Source organism: Pristis pectinata, chromosome 28 (assembly GCF_009764475.1).
Source record: "Pristis pectinata isolate sPriPec2 chromosome 28, sPriPec2.1.pri, whole genome shotgun sequence".
In the NCBI taxonomy this organism is placed as follows: Eukaryota; Metazoa; Chordata; class Chondrichthyes; order Rhinopristiformes; family Pristidae; genus Pristis; species Pristis pectinata.
Window position 1 is genome coordinate 20,969,632 of NC_067432.1, and position 20,781 is coordinate 20,990,412.

The 20,781-nt window shown below is 41.1% G+C and overlaps 1 protein-coding gene across 1 annotated transcript; it reads right to left on the reverse strand.

Moving 5' to 3' along the window:
* Positions 1-1,303: 1,303 nt before the first annotated feature.
* Positions 1,304-19,167, reverse strand: idh2 (isocitrate dehydrogenase (NADP(+)) 2). The gene is given in 12 exon segments (XM_052040577.1): positions 1,304-1,669; positions 2,471-2,563; positions 3,515-3,612; positions 4,332-4,444; positions 6,147-6,275; positions 6,278-6,297; positions 6,800-6,936; positions 8,163-8,306; positions 10,026-10,186; positions 12,422-12,587; positions 14,117-14,208; positions 18,937-19,167. Coding segments are annotated over 12 exon segments (1,344 nt in total). The 5' UTR covers positions 19,040-19,167; the 3' UTR covers positions 1,304-1,581.
* Positions 19,168-20,781: the final 1,614 nt, after the last annotated feature.

The window sequence follows — 20,781 nt, forward strand, 5'->3', positions numbered from 1 at the left end:
ACCTACATGGAGCAAGAACTAGATGTTCAAGCATGGAATTCTAACTGGCAAGACAAATGGATAAACAATAAGCATTGCCAAGTCTATCTATCAGCCCTTTATTCATACATGACCCAATGGTCACTCTATCACAATCTACACCTGTCTAGGCATTGACTTAAACGCCGCTGGGACCCAGCTACATAAATACTGTGGCTACAGAACAGGTCAGAGGCTGAGCATCTTGCAGCAAGACACAGACCAAGAGTGTGACAAAATACTTTATTTGCCTGGATGAGTGCATCATAGTTCAACATCATCAAGGACACAGCAGCTCACTGGATTGGCACCTCTCATCACCCGAACAAAATTGCCTCCACTACTAGCACAGATGCCATGTATACCATCTATAAATCACATTGCGATTACTTACTCCACCAGCACACCCAAAACCCCTACCTTCAAGGCCAAGGCCACCACCATCCGCAGGTTCCCCAAGTCAAAGACGACTAATTTGGAAATCTATCACTGTTCATTTACTATAGCTGGATCTAAATCCTAGGACTCCCTACTGGTATTGTGGAAGTACATGCACCAGCAGCTGTTCAAGCAACTCACCACCACCTTCAAGAGCAACTAGGAATAGGCAATAAATGCTTTCTTTTTCTAACCACATCCCAAACAAAAAGCATTCCAAATCTAACTGACACTAGGCCATTTCAGAAGGGTTTAAGAGCCAATACATGCTGTCAGTAAAAAGTCACAGGCCAAACTAGGTGAAATAATTTGATTTTCTTTCCTGAAGGACATGTGTCATTGAGGAGTTTCATGGCCACCACAACTTACATTAGCTTTTTATTCCGGATATGATTATCCAAATTTAAATTTTCTAACTTGTGGTCAGATTTTAATAATTTCCTGATTAATAGTTCAGCCCCTAACCTGTGACCATCAATTATAGTCTGGTTTAGGCAAGATCATTCATGTTATTCTGGCTATTGTTTTCCAATATACTCAAATTCATTTTTTTTTGGAGTTCCTGGGCAGTTTTGTAATGTCAATTCAAACCTACATCCAAGTTCAAAGGGCCTCCACAATTCCTTTCAGAACATTGACAAAGAACTAACTAACATTTGTCACTTAATGTGTTGAAAATACATAGCATTTACTTTGATGTATTGGATGTGAGGAGCTACCTGCTCAAACCAGATGTAAATGCAAGTTAGGTTATCTAATGACAAATATCTGTTATGTAAAACACTTTTCACATACTTAGCAATAAACCTAGTTTTGGAATGACAATCAAAACAAACACAAAGAACAGTTATACTTCAAGGATTGTTTTATTGCTTCTTGTTAATTAATGCCAACTTCATTCCTAGTGACAAATATATTACAGATCTTAAATGAAATGCTTCACAATACAAAACTCACATCAATCCAACAAACTTCTGTACAATATCCTCCCAGGCAATGCTGGGAAATCATATCCTTAATAAAGTTAAAACTTAAAAAAATATGCAATGACTGGCTTTTTCCCTTCTATTGATGTGACTTTATTCTTAAGTTAAAAATGAGGTAAAATGGATCTTTTTAGACCATCTACTTCTTGCCTAGGGCTTTGTCCAAGTTATTCTTTATGGCATCCAAGAAGTCAGTAGTGTTCACATAATGCTCATTCAGTCGGACACTAAGGAGGAAATAGAACACATTCAATTTATGGAGAAAGGAAGCAAGATGGAAGGTAAACTTTGTATTCTTTCCAGCATCCTCTGTTAATACATCCAGGACATTTGGTAATATCCAAATTTTCACTCGTAGTTGGTTTTGTGCTGTTTGACATCTACAGCACTAAATTTCATCAAGGATTCTTTGGTTAGCAATGATGATGTGATGGTTAACATGCTGGCCACTACTTGACCCCTGCTCATAGACCGCCTTCTCACCCACATGACCCCAATGCACTTCCACATTATGCTCCCACCTTCACCCACATTAACAGGCTATATAAAAACTACTAGTGAATGAGAGACAGCAGCAGTTCCCCATGGTCCTTGCTTTCAAGCCCAAACCCAGCAGCTTTAAGTACGGAGTTAACCTTCCCCCTCTCACCCACAATTTCTACCCATAATCCTCAGAGGCAATCAACCCAAATCCCCATGTCCTTCTAGTCTAAGATAGGAGTTTCTCTAATCCACATGATGGCCAGTCCAGTCTGGAATGAAATTTAAATTCTCCAAGACAGCCCTTAAGTAAATGCATTCCAGCTAAGCTCTGAGATGAGCCTTGTTGATATGATCAATTATTGCAGTCAGAAAGATAGTCTGGTTCCAGATGTGTGCCAAGATCAGTCACAGTCTGCTCTGGTATAAACAGTAGATCGAATGGTTTATTCTAAACCACCTTGTAATGACAGCATAATTGTAAAATGGTCAAGATCTCAGCAAAAGACTTTGAGAAATAACTGATTTAGTTAAAATGCTAAACTTACTGGCTGAGTCCATGGATACAGCCAGCCAGATCCTTTGTCATGACACCACTCTCAACTGTTTCAACGCAAACCTGCTCCAGTGTCTGAGCAAACCTTTCAAAATAAAGAATAGTGTTAGAGTATACTTGAACTACCAACAAAAATATTGCAAGTTAAAAAGTTTTACATGACTGAACAGAAGTCAATATTGTTGATACAGATTAAAAAAAACTTTATATCTGAAACAGATCGCAGAGAAGTGCTAGATTTGGGACAGGTGTTGTGCCAGCCCAGCAGTAAACCTTGTCCAGTTGATTGAGCACTCAGGTGGCAGTTGTGCAAGACTCAGGCACCGGGCACACAAGGGATTGACCAAGATGGGGAAGGGTTATTTTCAGGCATCAGTTTAAATTTGACCTGATCTCAGCAGCAGGGTGTGATATGCAGCAAGAGAATGTTGCCTGGGACCAGGAAGCATTATCCTGAAGTCAGCTTTTCCATTTGCCTCTGTGCCACAGAGGATAGATGAGGGACTTCACATGTACTTGGAGGGCCTCTGCCAGGCATGAATATGAAGTCTGACTGCCAATCTCTGACTACTCAGGAAATGACTCCAAGTCAGGTCAGTTAAGATACAAAACACTCAGGTTGGGTTTGGAATGGCTATGGCTGGGTTATAGTTTAATTTTAACCCCACAGGGTCCTCTATCTACAATGCCTCAGTATTAAGAGTCAGAATCCAAATTAAAACTATTTTAGGGTCTTAAATGATTCATTGCACAGATTTCCCAATGTCATCTTCAGTTAGGAGGTAGCATTAGCATGATTGAACCATTGAGATAAATGCAATGATTCCTGAAGGGATAAATATATAACAGAAGCTTTGATCTCCAACCCAAATGCACCCAAGGAAGTCAGTACAAAATAATCATTGAGAGTGCAGAGGTTAAAGATCAAAATATACAAATGAATACAATGTGAAGTCAAATTAACATTTTAAACTGTCATTCTAAAGTATTTACAATTTTAAGAAATGGTCAAGAAATATCTAACCCAGGTCTTTACCTAATGAGTTCTTGATTGCCATCCAGCTTTCCACGGTGCTCAAGGCCTCGAGTCCATGCAAAAATACTAGCAATAGGGTTGGTGCTAGTGGGATTGCCCTGCAAAACAAAGATTGAGATTAGCCCTTTCCAACAAGATTAGTGCAGTTCTTCTTCCCTGAAGCCAGGATTTTAAGACTGATTTAAATAATATTCAAATTCTGCATCATGGAAATCATTTTCACTGAAAATTTGAGTCTGTTCACGAAGGGCAATCTATCCAGATTTAGTGAAGTTCAAGAAAATTGGTTAATTACTCAGAGGGAAAAACAAAAATGGGGTTGAGGGTAAAAGCAAGAAATGGAACTAATTTATTAACTTCCAAAGAGCCAATACAGGTACACACAAAGGCACCACAGCAGACCAAGATTCCAGATAACAGATCCACATAGTAAAAGTTTGTAGAACAATTGCATAAAAGCAGATGTTTACAATCCATACTTAAAGGATTCCCATTTGGATTAATACAGAAAGAGAATGGCAGTTAACATGAATTGAAGATCAATTGAGCATGGATTAAATTATTTTAAACACATCTTTCAGATGAAAGAGACCTTGAGCCTTCTTTTGCACTGATTAAGCGCAATATTCATTTTTGGAAAAGCAATTCTTAAGGGATGATTTCTTTTCTTTTAAACCATTAAAGGACATTTATATGAACACCAAGGTTGTGAAAATCAAGGTGGCAGACAATCTTCCTGACACTGCAAAGTAAAGCTCCAGAAATCTTCATCCCCAATGTCCAAGTTCATTTTCTTAACCAATCTCATTGTGCTTACCTTCTGGTGTTCTCTGTAATGGCGAGTGACTGTGCCATGTGCTGCCTCTGCTTCAATGGTTTTGCCATCAGGACAAACCAGAACAGAAGTCATCAAGCCAAGAGAACCAAACCCTGAAGGAGAACAAGACTACATGTATAAAGTGGACCAGGAGGTTATTCAGTACCTCTTGAATGTGAGATCTTCAACATTTTCCGAGAATACAGAAAGCAAGGTGATGTGGGCTGCCTGTACAATAATATTTATGTTACATATTCCAAGTTTAAAATATAAATCACCTCCAGTACCATTTTAAGCTTACTGGCAAAGGAAGCAAACTGAACACTCAAAGCAAGAATGCATTCAATCCTTAAAGGGGCGGAGAAGCTGAAACTACACATTTAATTTTGGTATGAAATTAGACATTTGTTGTTTGGAACAACAATATTACTTCCTTCATTTTGTTGCTATTGCTTTGTGCTCAGCTTCATCCCTCCCAGGAACTTTAGCACTATTTGCACATTTCTATGTGCAAGAAAATGAACACGGTAAAGACAGAACTAAATTAAATGAAAACCTTGTTAACATACAGTATTCACAAGTGAATCAATTCAGGAAACAACTTCAAAAGAGAATCAGAATTAAATATAGGCTTCAAGAACCACAGTAGCAGTGTCAGATTCAACATCAGGGTTCCAAATATGTTAAACAACATCCAGAATTAACAGAGCACATGGACTTGATATATAATAGAATAATAGAATCTCAGAGGCCATATGGTCTGAAAAATGTGACATTCAACATTTTGTGCGCTTGTATGTACATGAAGCATTATTAGCCACCAAAAATGTGTCTGGCACTGACATTTTCAATAGCAGTGTTACCAGTCAGTCATTAGCTAAAACATGACTTGTGCACAGGCACAGCTCTTATAAAACAATGAAATATTAAGAAGTGTATATGCAGGTACAAAAATCTCAAAATGTTTGTTGCAAAATGGGCAATTTTAGAAAGGCCCTAAAATGGTGTGATGGTTATATGACTGCAAGTTACTAAACAGCAAAATTTAAATTTTAATCTTCCTCTAGTTTTAAATCAAACAGGAAGATAATTTCTTAGAATTGTGTTAGAACTAAATAAGGACAAGGCCAATCAGTTCCCTGAATCTCCTCAGCCATTCCATAAAATCATGGCTTGACCCCTACACTCTCAACTTCTCTTGGGCCCAAGAATCTGTCTCAGCCTTGAACACATTCAATGACCCTGCCTCCATTGCTCGCTGGGGTAGAGAATTACAAAGCTCAACCCCTAGAAACAAGCTTCATGTTTCTTACATGCAGTACAAACAGAAGTTCTCTTCATTTCAGATTAACCCAAAAGCATCTAGCTGTCAGTCCTCCGTATTTACCTAGGCCATAACTGGATCTCTCCACCACCCCCTCCATTTGGGATTTCTCCAACTCCAGAAAAATACCACAAAATGAGCAAACTGGGTGGGGAAAAAATTCCACACCTCCTACCCCACCCCCTTCCAATTTTTCCTTTCAGGGCGAAGCAGTGAGAACTAAGCATTGTTAATACCCATAGTGGACAAAGCTTACCAAATTTAGAATCTGTCACCAAGATAAGTGAATAAAATTTATTCAATAAGTACATGGATAGGAGGGGTTTAGAGGAATATGGGCCAATCACAGGCAAATGAGATTAACTTGGTGGACACCATGGTCAGCATGGACAAGTTAGGCCAAAGGGTCCCTTTCCATGCTGTATTACTCTGACTCTAAGATAATGTCATCTTTTGGATTCTGAATGATGGTTAAAATAACATGCAATCACCTTGAGCTAGAATATCAGACTGCACATCACCATCGTAGTTCTTGCAGGCCCAAACAAATCCACCAGAGGACTTCAGCACTTGTGCAACCATATCATCAATGAGACGGTGCTCATACCAAATACCAGCCTCTCAAAGTCCCCTTTGTACTTTCTGTGGGCGGAAAAAAATACATTAATGTCATTAAATCTAAATGATAGATTAGTACAAAACAATAAAAGTAATTTTAATAATCACTACCACAAGGTACAAGACAGAAACTATGGACTTTGTTCTTTTGCCCAATGATCTGGCAGTGTTGAAACTGCTGATTACTTTGTACTCTTCTCCTGTTCTGCCATTTTGGAAAGCTTTGGGGGGCAAAAAAGGTACCCAAAACTTCATGCAAACATCTACCCATAGCCAGATTAGTAGCACTGCAGTCCATTGAACAAATACATGAACAACGCACGATCTTTTCTCCAATTGAGCTTTCATCAGCTTTTCCACCAGAAAAATTAACTGTAGGAGAGCTTGGAATGGCAGCATTTAGATAGCTGAATTGTAGTGCTACAGATGCACAAGTTTTAATGTCATGACTCTAAAAATGTCTAAAGTTTCAAACTTTTATTACGGACAAACAGGACATTGCAAGAGAAGCGAGACAAGTACTTACTGTTGAAAAATCTCCTCAAAAATGTCCTTGAAACGGCCATCATAAGCCTTAAGAATAGTATTCTTTGTACTCATGTAGAGTGGCCACTTCTTCTGCAGAGCATACTGAAAGCAACTGTGTGCAAAGCCACTGATGGACTAGAGAAAACAATGAAAGTCAGACTGACTGGAAGGTAGATTCAGAACCTCCATCCAAACATTTCAAGGTCATTACCCACCCTTTGTCAGAATACAGGACTGATTTAAAGAGTGCAGCTGCACCTATGTTCCTGCCAGCTTCCATTGCAGTGTTTAGATTAGGCATCCCCTCAAGATCCTCAGTTTAACTTGCACAAGGCACAGACTCATTTTGGCCAGAAATATTTGCGATTTTTAAAAAAAAATATTGCTGAAGGTACTTTAGAGGGGATCATATAATATTTGATAGCTCAGCACCATGTGAGCCAATTTCTATGAAAAGGTCAAACATTATGGGGGAAAAAAAAATCAGAGTATGGATCACAAAGCACTGATTTTCATTCAAGATCCTCACTGCAACTTAGAGTGGGCTTACAGACATTGCTTAAGCAGCACGTGTATCTGTTGTCCCAATATATTTAGACACAACATCCATAAAATTAAGTTATGCCTGTGTGATGTGGAGATCACTGAAAAGCCTGCTCAAGCTTGATTTAAAAAAAAGGGGACCTCCCTGAACGGGTCCCCTTAATTTATTTGTCTAGTTCTCACTTGGTGTTCCCAATCCAAAGCTCACATCCCTACCTCAATCAGACACAGCAGCAAACCAAACCATCATCTTGTCCCATTGAAAGCAAGCAAACTCCTCTTGCCCTAACATCTACCAGCCCAATCCCTGACCTCAACCAACCTTACCCAACACTGCTACAAGATTCCCTGAAACATTACTCGAGAAGATGTTGATTTTCTCTTATATCTTATAATTACTTAGTTCAGTTCTGATGATAGAGTTATTTTAATTTTCTTTTTCTTTAAATTCAGGGTCTACAAGGCAGAGAAGTTACTCAAGGGATCAAAATTGTTGCCAAAGGTGTAGATGACGCATCACAAATAATCAAAATATATTGGCTAAAGGAATGCTACAAATTGTTTTGATTGACTGCCAACATTAGACATCCTAGATTTGCTTACCAACACCTCATGGCCTTGCCACAACAAAACACTCATCTCCAAAAAGAGGAATGGGCACCCATTCAAAGGTGATAAAGGTAGTGGTGCAACTTCACAGTAAGTAACAACCTTGCTACCAGGAGATGCACAACAAACAAGCAAAGTAGAAAAGCCCATACTTGTCCTCCAGCAGACCTTTGTGGTGAAATAACCATAATAGGAACTTGAGAACTTACCTCATCTGTGTTGTACATGCCCATTCCGACACCACCTCCCGGAAAGTCATACACCTCCCACTCCTTAACAGAGCTGGCATCCTTCGGAGTGAAGACCAACTTGAATTTTCCTGGTCTGTCCACCACAAAGTCTGTCGCTTTGTACTGAAGGAGGAAACAAATCAGTTAGTTACACAGGGGGATATACAAAAATCTGAACAACTTAAAAATGACGGCAACTAAAGATAGCAATCCTATAATATGGGATTGAGTATTTTATCTCCAATTAAAAGACTGCTGAATGCAAAGCAAAATTTATGGATTTTGCAATGGGTACTCTGCATTGAGGGAGATAATGGAATTTAAACTAATGAATTACCAGGATGAAATGGTGTACACAGCTGATACAGAAAGATGCCTTAGAAGAATAATTAGTTAACACTTTTTTAAATTTGGGTAGGAAGATACCAAATAAGGTTATTGAAAAGATCAACCAGTTTACATCAACCAAACTACTGGAGGCAAAATCTTTTAACGAATGATGTAGTTAAACAGGAGGCAATCAATGGAAACAAGCAGGAAAAAATACCGTGGGTATTCCTAGTTGGGTCATGTTTCCTGAATCACAAAACTAAAGGTAATTTCCACACACACACACCAACAGCTTCTCCACCCCCACCGCCCCCACAACACCGATCCTCTACAGATAAACTCCAATCTAATTAAAACAAGTTTACCTAGTATTTTTATTTACATTATAACAAAGATTTAGATGTCTGTTTGAAGAGTGTTCAGTGTTCTGATACAAATTTTCCATTACCTAAAAAGCAGCATGCGAGTCACATAAGGGAATTCTCAATCATTAAACTTCAGAAACATTCAAGATTTAATAGTGGGAATTAATATGGAGTACTTAAGGTAATTCATGCAAATCAAAAATCAGAGTACAGCATTTACCCTGAACACAAGTCAGGACAGTTTCATCTACTGCAACATTTTAAAATTCAATTTTGCCAACAGGTTTTGAAAAAGCAAAACTCCCCTGTTGAACTTAAACCCCTTTCCTTAGTTTCACCTTTCTTTCCTTATTGGTCCTGTTACCGCAATTGCTCAGTGCATTCAGCACAGTGCCATTGTTGGCATGAAAATCCCCAGAGATCCTAATCAAAAATCAAAGAACAACTTTAACAGTTAGTTATTGAAGCATTACCTGGAATAACCAAATTACACAGGAGGACCATGGGTTGGGGCATTACCAAGAGGCAAATACTATTTTATTTCTACTTCAAGCTGTAAAATCTCGTCAGTTCAATAATTACCTTAATCTCCCATGGTCCTTTGTGAAATAAAGACATTTAATAAAAAGGTTTTATGCACCACTACATTTCCATATTCTATCTTGCCATTCTCATTCACTCATCCTATCATCTATCACTGGGCATTGTAGGTCACACCTTGCATCTTTGTTTCCTTCAAGGCAGCTACATCCTTACAGCCAAAGTGATTCTCAGCTTCAAATGAACCATTACAGCAAATATTTTGACACTTGCCGAGAGGCCATTTAACCAGTCTCAACTCGCTCTCCCACTGATGCCCAAAGCAATGAAACACAAACAATAGAAAACATTCCACCTTAAATGCTTATTTAACCTACAGGTATTACAGTAACAGTGAAATTTGTAGCCACTAGCAATTTATGTTAGAGAATGTTGTCATTTACTAATCTTGGCATCTTGAGAAGTGGCATATTCAATCTCAAAACTCCCTCAGCTCCTCCAATAAACATTAAGTCTATTAAAAAATTTAGAGAATAACTCAAAGGATTAATTACACAACACTCAATTTCATTCAAATTATTTTAATTTGGTTAGAGTAAAATCATACCTGGTCACCATGTGCATGTCTGCCAATGGTAATGGGTTTGACCCATCCAGGAACAAGTCGCGGGATGTTGTTGCAGATAATTGGCTCACGGAAGACTGTACCACCCAAGATGTTTCTGATCGTACCATTTGGACTCTTCCACATTTTCTTCAGTTTAAATTCTGTAAAACAAATCATTTACAGTAGAAGTATCAATTCAATAACTTGGACTGAAACAATGACCAAGTGTTGATGTGCATTCAGATTCCAACATTTTTAAATAGAAAAGTCTTGCACTGCTTCTAAACTTGAGTACAGATCAAGTGTAAAAGGTGAAATACAGAATTTAAACCAAATCAAATAGGCATCTCCTTCTGTACACTTTCAGTTGCAGGTCAAGGTCTGATACTGCACTCAAGCTCTAATCTTAAATGCAGCATTAACACAAATGAAACTGCTTCTCACCACCTCAGAAGACCTCACATGCTTAGCAACACAAACAGGACATTTGCTGCCTGTCATCCCATTTCATCCAAGGCCCATCAGCACTGTCTTCTATTCCTTTCATACTGACCTTCACCACCCCCTCCCACCTCATAATTACAATATGCACTCAACTACTCCATTTGAGTGACATTCCTTTCATTTTTTGCAATAATTTATTACTTATAACACAGACTATTTGACCCATTGAGTCCATGTCAGCACCCAGGAAAACAACCCCATCAGTCCCATTCCCACCTCATTTCTCTGTACCCTCAACTCATTCTATTATACCCATCAACTTTTCTTAATTCTTTTGTTACTCACCCACAGTAAGGCATAGCCAAGTAACCTTCCAGCACAAGTTGGTGACATAAAAAGAAATGGAGTACCAGGTGGAAACCACATGGTCATGGGAGAATGTGCAAACTCCACACCCAAAGCACCCGAGGTCAGATCAAACCAGGGTCCCTAAAGCTGCAAGTGAGAAATACTAAATGCTGTGCAATCCATACAGCCTTTATATAGATGGATGCACCTTTGCATAATGTGAATTTGCTACAACTTTAAAAGTGAAAATAACTTGCATCCTGGTAATGGTTCAACAGCATGATTACATTTTTGTATCAAATATCCAATCTATGCATCATTATTGAATGGCTGCCTATTTCCAAGGAAAGCTGTCTCATGGCCACCACTCACATTTGCTCTACAGCTCTGATATGCTTCAGTGCGTTTCATACCTTCCAGTTAATGCCTTCAAATTTAAGACACACGGGTATTTTTGTTTCTATCTACTTCATTTCTGAACATTTCTTCACTCGTCTCACTAATCTCATGTGCACATTTATCCTAGTTAGACATCGAGATGTTCCATGTGTCCTTGAGTGAGGTGTTGAACTATTAAAACCAACTGCTTGAATTTGCTTGCTTCAAGTTAGCCTTTTAAAAATAAATATGCTTGTTGTTACAAGCATAATCATTTTGTACTTGCTTTTGGCACTACTACTACATTAGCTAGCTATTTGCCGAGCTGCCACTAGTCAAGGTGGAGTAAAATGGAAAGCTCAAGGTCTGGTTTAGTAGTTGATTTATCAGCAATAAGTGAAGGAAATAAATGGAAAGACCGCTGCAGTCTTTCCATTACCTGTAGATATACAAATATAATCTGTATTCTAAGCAACTAGTTGCTGACATTTCACAGGTTAATAATAAGTGTTTGGGACTGATGGATGAACAGCCAATCCAAAGCAAACAGGAGGAATATACAGTAGTTTATTCCCAGCCAATCCAAAGCAAACAGGAGGAATATACAGTAGTTTATTCCATATCAGCATCTTATTTACCTTCACTTAAAGAAAAGAATTAATCACCTCAGGGCATACCAGTACTTAAAGCACTTATGAATTGAAATTGTTGTATCTGAGAAACACGTGGCCAAATTGCATACAAAATCACAGTCATCAATATGACAAATCAGGCAAGTTGTTTTAGTAACTGAGGGATAAGTATAGGCAGCATATTAGAATTCTCTGGTTTCAGAAGCATCATGAGACCATTACATTAACTGAAAAAGCAGGCAAGGCTTTGCTTATCAAGTCAGTGACAGTGAAAGGCTTTGACGTAGCATTGAAGTGACAGCTTGAATTACACAAGCCTTTGAAATAGGTCATGAACTCTCATCTTCTGACTCAAAGCAGGGCTACTACAACTGAACCAAGACTGATATCATAACACAACTGTATCCTACTAGTAGTAGAAACAGCAAATATAAGTTCATTGAAGAGGCACCACAGAACATAATTCTGCAGTGATTATAATGTGAACCTTGAGGCACTGAAACACTTGTAGCATACAAATTCCAAGAAATAATAAAAATCACCATTTACGTAGCATTACAAACTTAAACTGAAAGGATAAAATGAAACATTTACCTACTACTCTCTCCTCATCAGGGGTAATTGTAGCACATTTAACAGCAACATGATGCTTCTGGGTTGCTAGTGCAGAGTCAATAGTAACTTGATCATTTGTAGCATCCCGATGTGGCAATCCCAGATCAAAGTACTTCATCTCCACATCAACATTGGAAAGGATGAGCTGCAGAAAAGAAAGTTTCTCTTAGGATAAACAATATGCAGGCTTGCAATATATTACAGTAGCAAGAAACTTTTCAGCAAGTTTGCATGGTTACAAAACATGTCAGCTATCAAACAGGTTTTATTCAAAGTTAATCAAAACAGTTTTAGGAATTAATAAAGATGCAGTATTTTTAACATTATGACAGTTCATAGCATAAATAACATCTGCTATTCCAATGCATGCATTTTCTTTTTCCAGAAAAGCAGTAATTGATTTCCGATTCCAAATGAGTTTCCCTCTGGTCACTCCAGTTTCCTCCAACATCCCAAAGATGAGTGGGTTGATAGTGATTTTGAGGGTGGTTAACCTAAGAAAATAACCACCTTTCTGGTCCCAGGCCTGAACAGCCCAATTAAACACACTACAGTACATTTACAAACTTACCAATCAGCCCACCTACATTTTCATCCATATCATTAATATACATTACCAACAAAATAACAACCCTCCACCACTAACCTCTGTTCTATGGCAAGCCAATATTCAATCCAATACTTTCACTACAATGATGGAAAGCTTCCAGCAGGAAGACGAATGTTCCAGACTGATTGGTGACAGCAAAGTTAGATTTTGGTCTTTAATGCCGAAGAACACCTCAACCCTGAGGTGTACTTGTGGACTTCTGTGCATTTTGGAACTTTGTACAACTGTATGAATGTGGGCACACATGTACACCAATTTCACCCTACCATTTCCACTTATCTGAATATGGCTCTCAATCCCAAAAGTCTGGGTGTCTCTTAAGCACTGTATCAATGATACTTGCCTGGGTCACACTTTCCTCCAGTTGATCACTGGGAGCACCAAATCCATAAGCCTTTAGCACTCCTTGCTACACACCCCATATTCTCATCAGCTTTCTCCAATCATCTTCTCAAGTCAAATCTGATAGCTAGTAACCCCAGTGTTTTATCTGGCCACAGAACCAAACTTTCAACCACATCTTGAATCAGATAGACTGCCACCTCCTGTACCTGTTCCACCCTACCTCAGCTCATTTCCTGCCAAAACCCTCATTTGTTATTTTTTCCTCCCACATGGTTACATCACTAAGTTCCATCCATATACTCAAGTTTGTTCAAAAAGTATAGACCATCTCCTTTCTTGAACCAAACTCTAACCATACATCACTCCCATTTTAAATCTAAAAGGATTCATTCAAATTCTACATGTCTAAATACCTTCATGATTTAAAACAGTACTAGAACCTGGAATTATGCATTTCCCAATGTATGATTACACAGCTGGGGTACCCTCAGTACAAGCAAGGGACACACGTTTGCATGTTCTTCTTAGCTGCTTGCTGACATCTTGTTAGACAAGTGCTTATCCTCCAACTCAAAAGAGCAAACGCAAAGAGAACTGCTACTTTTTAAAAATAAAAGCTCAAATCTTCAGCCTACTCCAAAACTTTTCACATCAAGCATGTTACTGAATAATCACCATTACAAGACTTATTGACAAAGTTACAGAGCAAAGAATCCTACCTTCTCCTTGATAAAAGCCCAAATGATGCGGGTCATCTCATCGCCATCCATTTCAACCACAGGGTTAGTCACTTTAATACGCTTGTCTGCATCTGTTCAAATGAAGGCAGCTTAGTCACGTAATCCAATCATTCAACCACTGAAATTAAAACTGTCTATTAATATCTTGCTTTAAATGGTTTAAATGTTGTAATAATTCTTTCTATATGTATTTAAAAAATTGAAGTTTGTACTTGGTCTTTGAAAGGATCACAAATTAGGACCTAAAGCTCTCTTCCAACTGTAGAAAATCAGATCTACAGATGTCAGTGAAAGGGCAGGATCTGCAAATGAACATTTTAAAGCAATGACATTCAAAAGATAGAAAGGTCAGACTACAAAGTTAATTAAATTTTATTTTGATCTGGGAAAGCATTGATGTATAACAGTTGATTCTAAGTCTATCATTGGTAATAGGGCCAACTTTAATAAATTGTAACCTAAACAAAAGGATTGTATTGATTGCACAAGTCAAGTAGCTCCCTTACCAATATGCTGAGTAAGCCAAGAGATAACCTTGTTCATTCAAAATGCAAAATGTTATTGTGGGTCATGGAAACTAGTTAATCTGCTGAATGTAGAGATCCAAATGGAGAAGATACAATGCTAAATGTTATTTTTAAGCCAGGTAAATCTATGGCAAGACCTGACAATACTTCCCTAGGTACTAAGGTAGAATTGACATTCATTGGTTTTCTGGACTTTTTAAAAATGCATCTTCCATCATACACGACACTAGGACAAAACAGATTTGAAAGCAGATTTTATTTCTCATCCAAAAATTTAGTGAAAATTAATTGGAGTTTTGCGTCTTTGCTTAGAAAGCAATATTCCTTTGCAGATGTCAGAAAAGTTACTGAAATCACAAATATTACAATCCAATACAAATTTTGCTTCCCCATGGAATCTTGATGGATATCTTGTTGATATAGAGAATATGCATATACATCTAGGACATTTTGTAGCAATAATTCTGCCATTTAAAAAAAAATCAGCAAGCAATACCAAATGTGTCCTGTAGGGAGGAGCTCTACATCCAACTCTTAATTTCCCTTTTCAGGTCATTTCTCTCTCCAGCAAAAATACACAGCGCCAACCATGGAACTGTGGATTCTCCAACCTCAAATGAAAGCAGGATTCTTCCCAATGTTTAAAATATAGCAGAAACCAAACATTGCAATGGATTTGGTGTTTAGGTGGGAATTTAAAAACCTCTCCATAGCTTCAAGGTTATTACAAACCTTGAGGGCGATTATACTCTGTGGATGCATGACTGCTTTGGTATAGAGCCAATTCTATGTTCCCAGGATTACTCCTTTTCCACGAGGAGACGATTGCAAGATATTTACAAGGTGACATTTAAAGGTTGCATTCCTTGCAGCAGTAAGCCAATGTCCAAACAAAGATTTTGTGAAACAAAGTTTCAACTCTCACGTGGTTTTCCCTGATCAGAGTGAAGATGGGCAAGATTTCCTCATGCCAAAAGCAAAAATTGTACATCAGCTAGTGAAACAGCTCCTCAGACACTAACATTTTGGTGAGAAACTTGTTATTAATGACAACTTAAAAAGGTGTAATTTCCTCAAAGAGTAAGTAGGATTCTTGAAAATAATAACTGCTCATATCAGTGGAATATCAGAAAGCAGTTCCTCATACAAAATAGTGGAAATCTGAAATTCTCCCTTAAAGAGCAGGGAGATGGTCAATGAAAAAAAATTCAAAAACTGGAAAAAGTAGTTTAGAATAGGTATTACAGATCAGCTGTGATCCAACTGAATCCCAGAAGAGACTTGATGTTCTGAATCACACAATGTGTGTCATGCAGAAAGGAGAGCATATTAAGTACACAGTTAAAGGTATACTCTAACATCTGATTCTACATTCATGACATATCCTTAAAATCTTAGTTTATTAACAGCGTGGTCAAAAAGGAAATTTCATTACAAAGCAACTTCCAGAAATACCAGATTATGTATTGCATTATACTTCATGCATTGCTCTTATGTTAATGAGCAGTTGCAGTTGATGTAGCCTTTTTCTGCACAGATTACGATGTCTGCAAAATGATTACAACTTAGAAGCAAAAAGTCAAGTCAGTGTTGTAACTTAGTCTTGACCAACAAGCTAGAGAATCCACTTACATGATGATAATGAAATACATCTCTATACTGTGAAGTCTATTAGATATACAAGTGGCATGCTCAAACTTTAGTTCTACTTAGTCCTCATATCTGGAAGCCTCAGTGACCTCCAGAGCACACTTTACGAGGTTGAGGAGGGTGGTGAAATGGGGTAAATAGAGAAACTGCTTTTTTCTGGTTAGGAACCAAGAAGAAATGGTCACAAACTGGAAAAAAAGAGCTAGGCCACTTCAAAGCAAGCTAGAAAGCACTTGTAGAAGAGGAAAATAAAAAACCTCATCCCCCACAAAGTAATGGACGCTGCATCAGCTTAAGTTTCCAAGTGAGCAGATTGATAGTTTTGTTAGATTTAGGATATCAAGGGAATGAGAAAAAGACAGGTAAAAATATAGTAGAGCTACTGACTGGTAACAAGATTTATTGGCAGTGCCTTGCTCTGGAGCTGTATGGCCTTTCTCCTCCCATGGAGTAAAAGTGGACACTTGTATATTACATATGATTAAGGCAGAAGATGACGGGATAGCACAAAAATCTTCAAAACTCTTCACATCATTCAAACTATTAAATATTCATCAAGTTTTCCACCACATTTTTCTAAACTCCACATTAGTAATCTTTTGAACATTCACCAACTGCTGCATGAGAAAGCTAAAATTAGAATGTGGGAGGTATTACCACAATGATTCAGATTTGAATGTTCCCATTTTCCTTAGGACCAGCAGACAGAACAAATGTCCACCTGTGAAAATGGACCCTAGTCAAATTTTAAAAATACTAAAAATTAACTCCATATTTGATGATAGATGACAGCAGAATAAACAGTTTAAAACCCTTAAAACTCCCCTAAAGAACACAGTGACACAAGGAGGCCATTATTTAATAGTTAATTGAATAATTCAAAAGCCAAATCCTATAAGAACTCAAAACTAGAAATAAAAGTAGAAAATGTAGTTACTTTGTTAGGTTAGGTAATGGCTGAAGAGAGAAATAAAGTTAACATATCAGGTCACTGACCTTCCATCAGAACTGAGAAAAATTGAAAGATGAAAGGTTGAGATGCAGAGATGGGAGGAGAGAAGACACGTGGAAGGCACAAATTGATTAAGTGGCAGAAAGGTGACAGTGCAAGGTGAAGATCCATAACAGAACTAGTAAATAATAAAAGGTCTACAGATGCACAAATAGAAAACAAAATGACTAAATGCCGATTAACTAACATTGTTGAATTGTAATGTGCTCAGTTAAAAGATGAGGGGCCATCTTGAAGTAGTGTAGGAGATGAAGGATAGCAAGAGCAAGAAAGCAAGAGAATAAAAGTGTAACCCACACTTGAAGATAGAATTATTACACCACCCTTCAGTTTAAAAATAGAAGTCAGGCCTGCAGTCAGCTGAAAGATTTTAAATCACTTCATCAACCAAGAGTTGATTCAAGATAAATCTGGAATAGGCATTTTAATTACACACAAAAAAAAGGCGAGAGTAAATTTGACCAAAGCACTAATCACAATACAAGTGATTTTAACCACACGATCCAGAGAAAAGGCAGCATTTACACTAGGCTAATCCCATACATGGGATCAGATTATATGAATTTTGAAATTCAATCGGCGGCATCCATTCAGAGCCCACATTATTCCAAAGATACTAATGTTTTAAACAGATTTTCCCTACAGATTGCTTTCCATAACCAAAATCATTTAATACCATTGACTAAGAGTTGCATTCGCCAAGCGATTCGACATCAAATTTAATTAACATTACAAGCGCTGGCCCGGCAAAGTTATGAGAGCCGTTTTAACCGTGTTTATTTAGAAGCTTTCAATCCAAAAGAGCGAGACAAAGCAGCAAGCTGTGCACCGCATGTTCCTCCCTTTCATGGAAAAAGGGGGCCCTGAAGAAATAACAGGTTTGCCTGCGAGCGGCGGAAAGGGAAGGGCCAAGCGGAGCAGCGGTGCAGACAGGAGCAGAGACCGCTGGCTGCGGAGGCCACGTCAGTGGTTCATGGGGAGCCGGCGGCAGGGGGAGCGGCTCCCGCACCGCCAGCAGCGCCCGGGACACCGCGGGGAGGCCGTCGACCTTGAGCCGACCTCCGGTCAAGGACACTGCGGGGAAGGACGGTCAGAACGGCTCCCGGAGGCCACCTCACCACCCCACCCCCGACTCCCACCCTCAGTACTTCCCCACCCCTCCCCACTTCCCCCCCGACCTCCAGTCAAGGACACGGGGTGGGGGGGGGGCGGTGGGAGAAAGAGCGGTCAGAACGGCTCCCGGAGGCCACCTCACCACCCCTCCCCCGACCCCCACCCTCAGTACTCCCCACCCCACCCCGACCTCCGGGCGACACGGGGGGGGGGGGGGGAAGAGAGGGCGGTCAGGACGGCTCCCGGCCAACCCCCCCCCCCCCCCCCAGAGCTTACCCACTCTTCCCCCCCCCCCCCCCCCCCGGTCAGTGGTCCGGAGGGGAAAGGTGGGGGGGGGGGGTGGAGGTGCATCGACGGTGAATGAAGGGGGGGGGGTGTTCGGACCGGGGAGAAGGAGTAAGAAGCCAGGGTGGGAGAGTAGAATAATCTCCCCCACCCCACCGCCCCCCGACACCGGGGGGGGGGGGGGGGGGGGGGGGAGGCCGGTCGACACTCACAGTTGCGCTGCTGCCCGGTGTGGCAGAGGGCCGGTGCCATCGCGGCGGGCTGCCGGGCCACGCCGAGCCCCAGCCAGCTCCATGCCTTCAGGTAAGCCGCCATCGCACGCTTTTTATTTTATTTCCCGCTTTTTATTTCACTCTCTCCCCCCCCCCTGTCAGCGAGCGAACCGACTGCCACCACGCCGCCCGTGCGCGCTCCGCTTTGTACCGCCGGCCGGCCGGCTTTCTGCAACGGCGTCTGACGTCGGCGACGAGAGCGTCCCGCGAGTGCGCGCCCGTCAGTGCGCGCCCCCGGCCCCCCCCCCCCGCCCCCCCCGCGAGCGCGCGCCGCCCACCGACCGCCTGCCCGCCGCCGCGCTGCGTCCAATCGGGGGGGGAGGGGGTGAAGTGTGGGGGGGGAAGTCGGGGAGGGGGAAGTGGTGGGGGGGAAGTCGGGGAGGGGGAAGTGGTGGGGGGGGAAGTCGGGGAGGGGGAAGTGGGGGGGGGAAGTCGGGGAGGGGGAAGTGGGGGGGAAGTCGGGGAGGGGGGTGGGGGGGAAGGGGGAAGTGGCGGGGGGAAGGGGGGAAGTGGCGGGGAGGAGGGGGAAGGGGGGAAGTGGCGGGGAGGAGGGGGGAAGGGGGGAAGTGGCGGGGAGGGGGGAAGGGGGGAAGTGGCGGGGGGGAGGGGGGAAGTGGCGGGGAGGGGGGAAGGGGGGAAGTGGCGGGGAGGAGGGGGGAAGGGGGGAAGTGGCAGGGGGGAGGGGGGAAGTGGCGGGGAGGAGGGGGGAGGGGGGAAGTGGCGGGGAGGAGGGAAGTGGCGGGGAGGAGGGGGAAGGGGGGAATTGGCGGGGGGAGGGGGAAGGGGGAAGTGGCGGGGGAAGGGGGGAAGTGGCGGGGGGAGGGGGGAAGGGGGGAAGTGGCGGGGGAAAGGGGGAGGAAGATGGCGACCTCAGTGCCCTTGCCCTTGCCCTTGCCCTTGCCCTTGCCCTTCCAGCAGCTTTTTTCTAGCAGGGACACGGTCAGTGGGTCACTCTCCACTGCCTTGAGGGAGGTCACCTCAATTACATTCAGTTGGCTGCATCAGGCATGATGCCAGACTCCTCAAATCATTCTATTCTGAGCGCTGCCCTGGGAGGAGATTCCCAGGGAAGCAGAGGGAAAGGACGTTCTTGAAGCATCCTTGAAAAGTGCAGCATTCCCACTGGGAATCTCTATCCCGCCACCGCTCAAAATGGAGAAGGAGCATGCAAGATAGCGTTGAAATCTGGACTCCATGTATAGATTTAATGGGGATTATCCACAGAATACTGCTATTATGATCAACATCACTGAAACACATCATCTGGTCTCCACAATGAAGTTTGTGGAAGATGGAGAGGCACAAATTAACTGCTGAAATTTCGTAGAAGCCCAGGGTAAATGGCAGAATGAGTGCACCACCTCAGAAATCTCCTGTCCATTTTTTCAGGCACCTGCTGCCTTTTTGTATAAAGGTTGGCCTAATTTGCTTCATCGACATGTTCCCCTTGCCTCCACAGATGCTGCTTGATCTGCTGAATTCTTCCTGCATTTTTTTTTGTAAAAGCAAGTCATCCTCAATCTGGAGGGACTGTCCAACCAGAAAAAGTTCCAAGTTGGGGAAATTGAGAACAGGAGGCTATTCAGCCTGTCTAAAATTCAATGGAAGAGAAAGACTTTAAATTCTGTAGTGGTTTACATAACACAGGGATATTCCAAAGTACTTTACACCCAAATAAGTGCAGTCAGTAGTGTATGAAATTTCAGCAGTTAATTTGATTTAATTTCAGCACATCAATTTTCCACAAATTTTATTGTGGTGATACCAGATAATCTGCTTTAATGA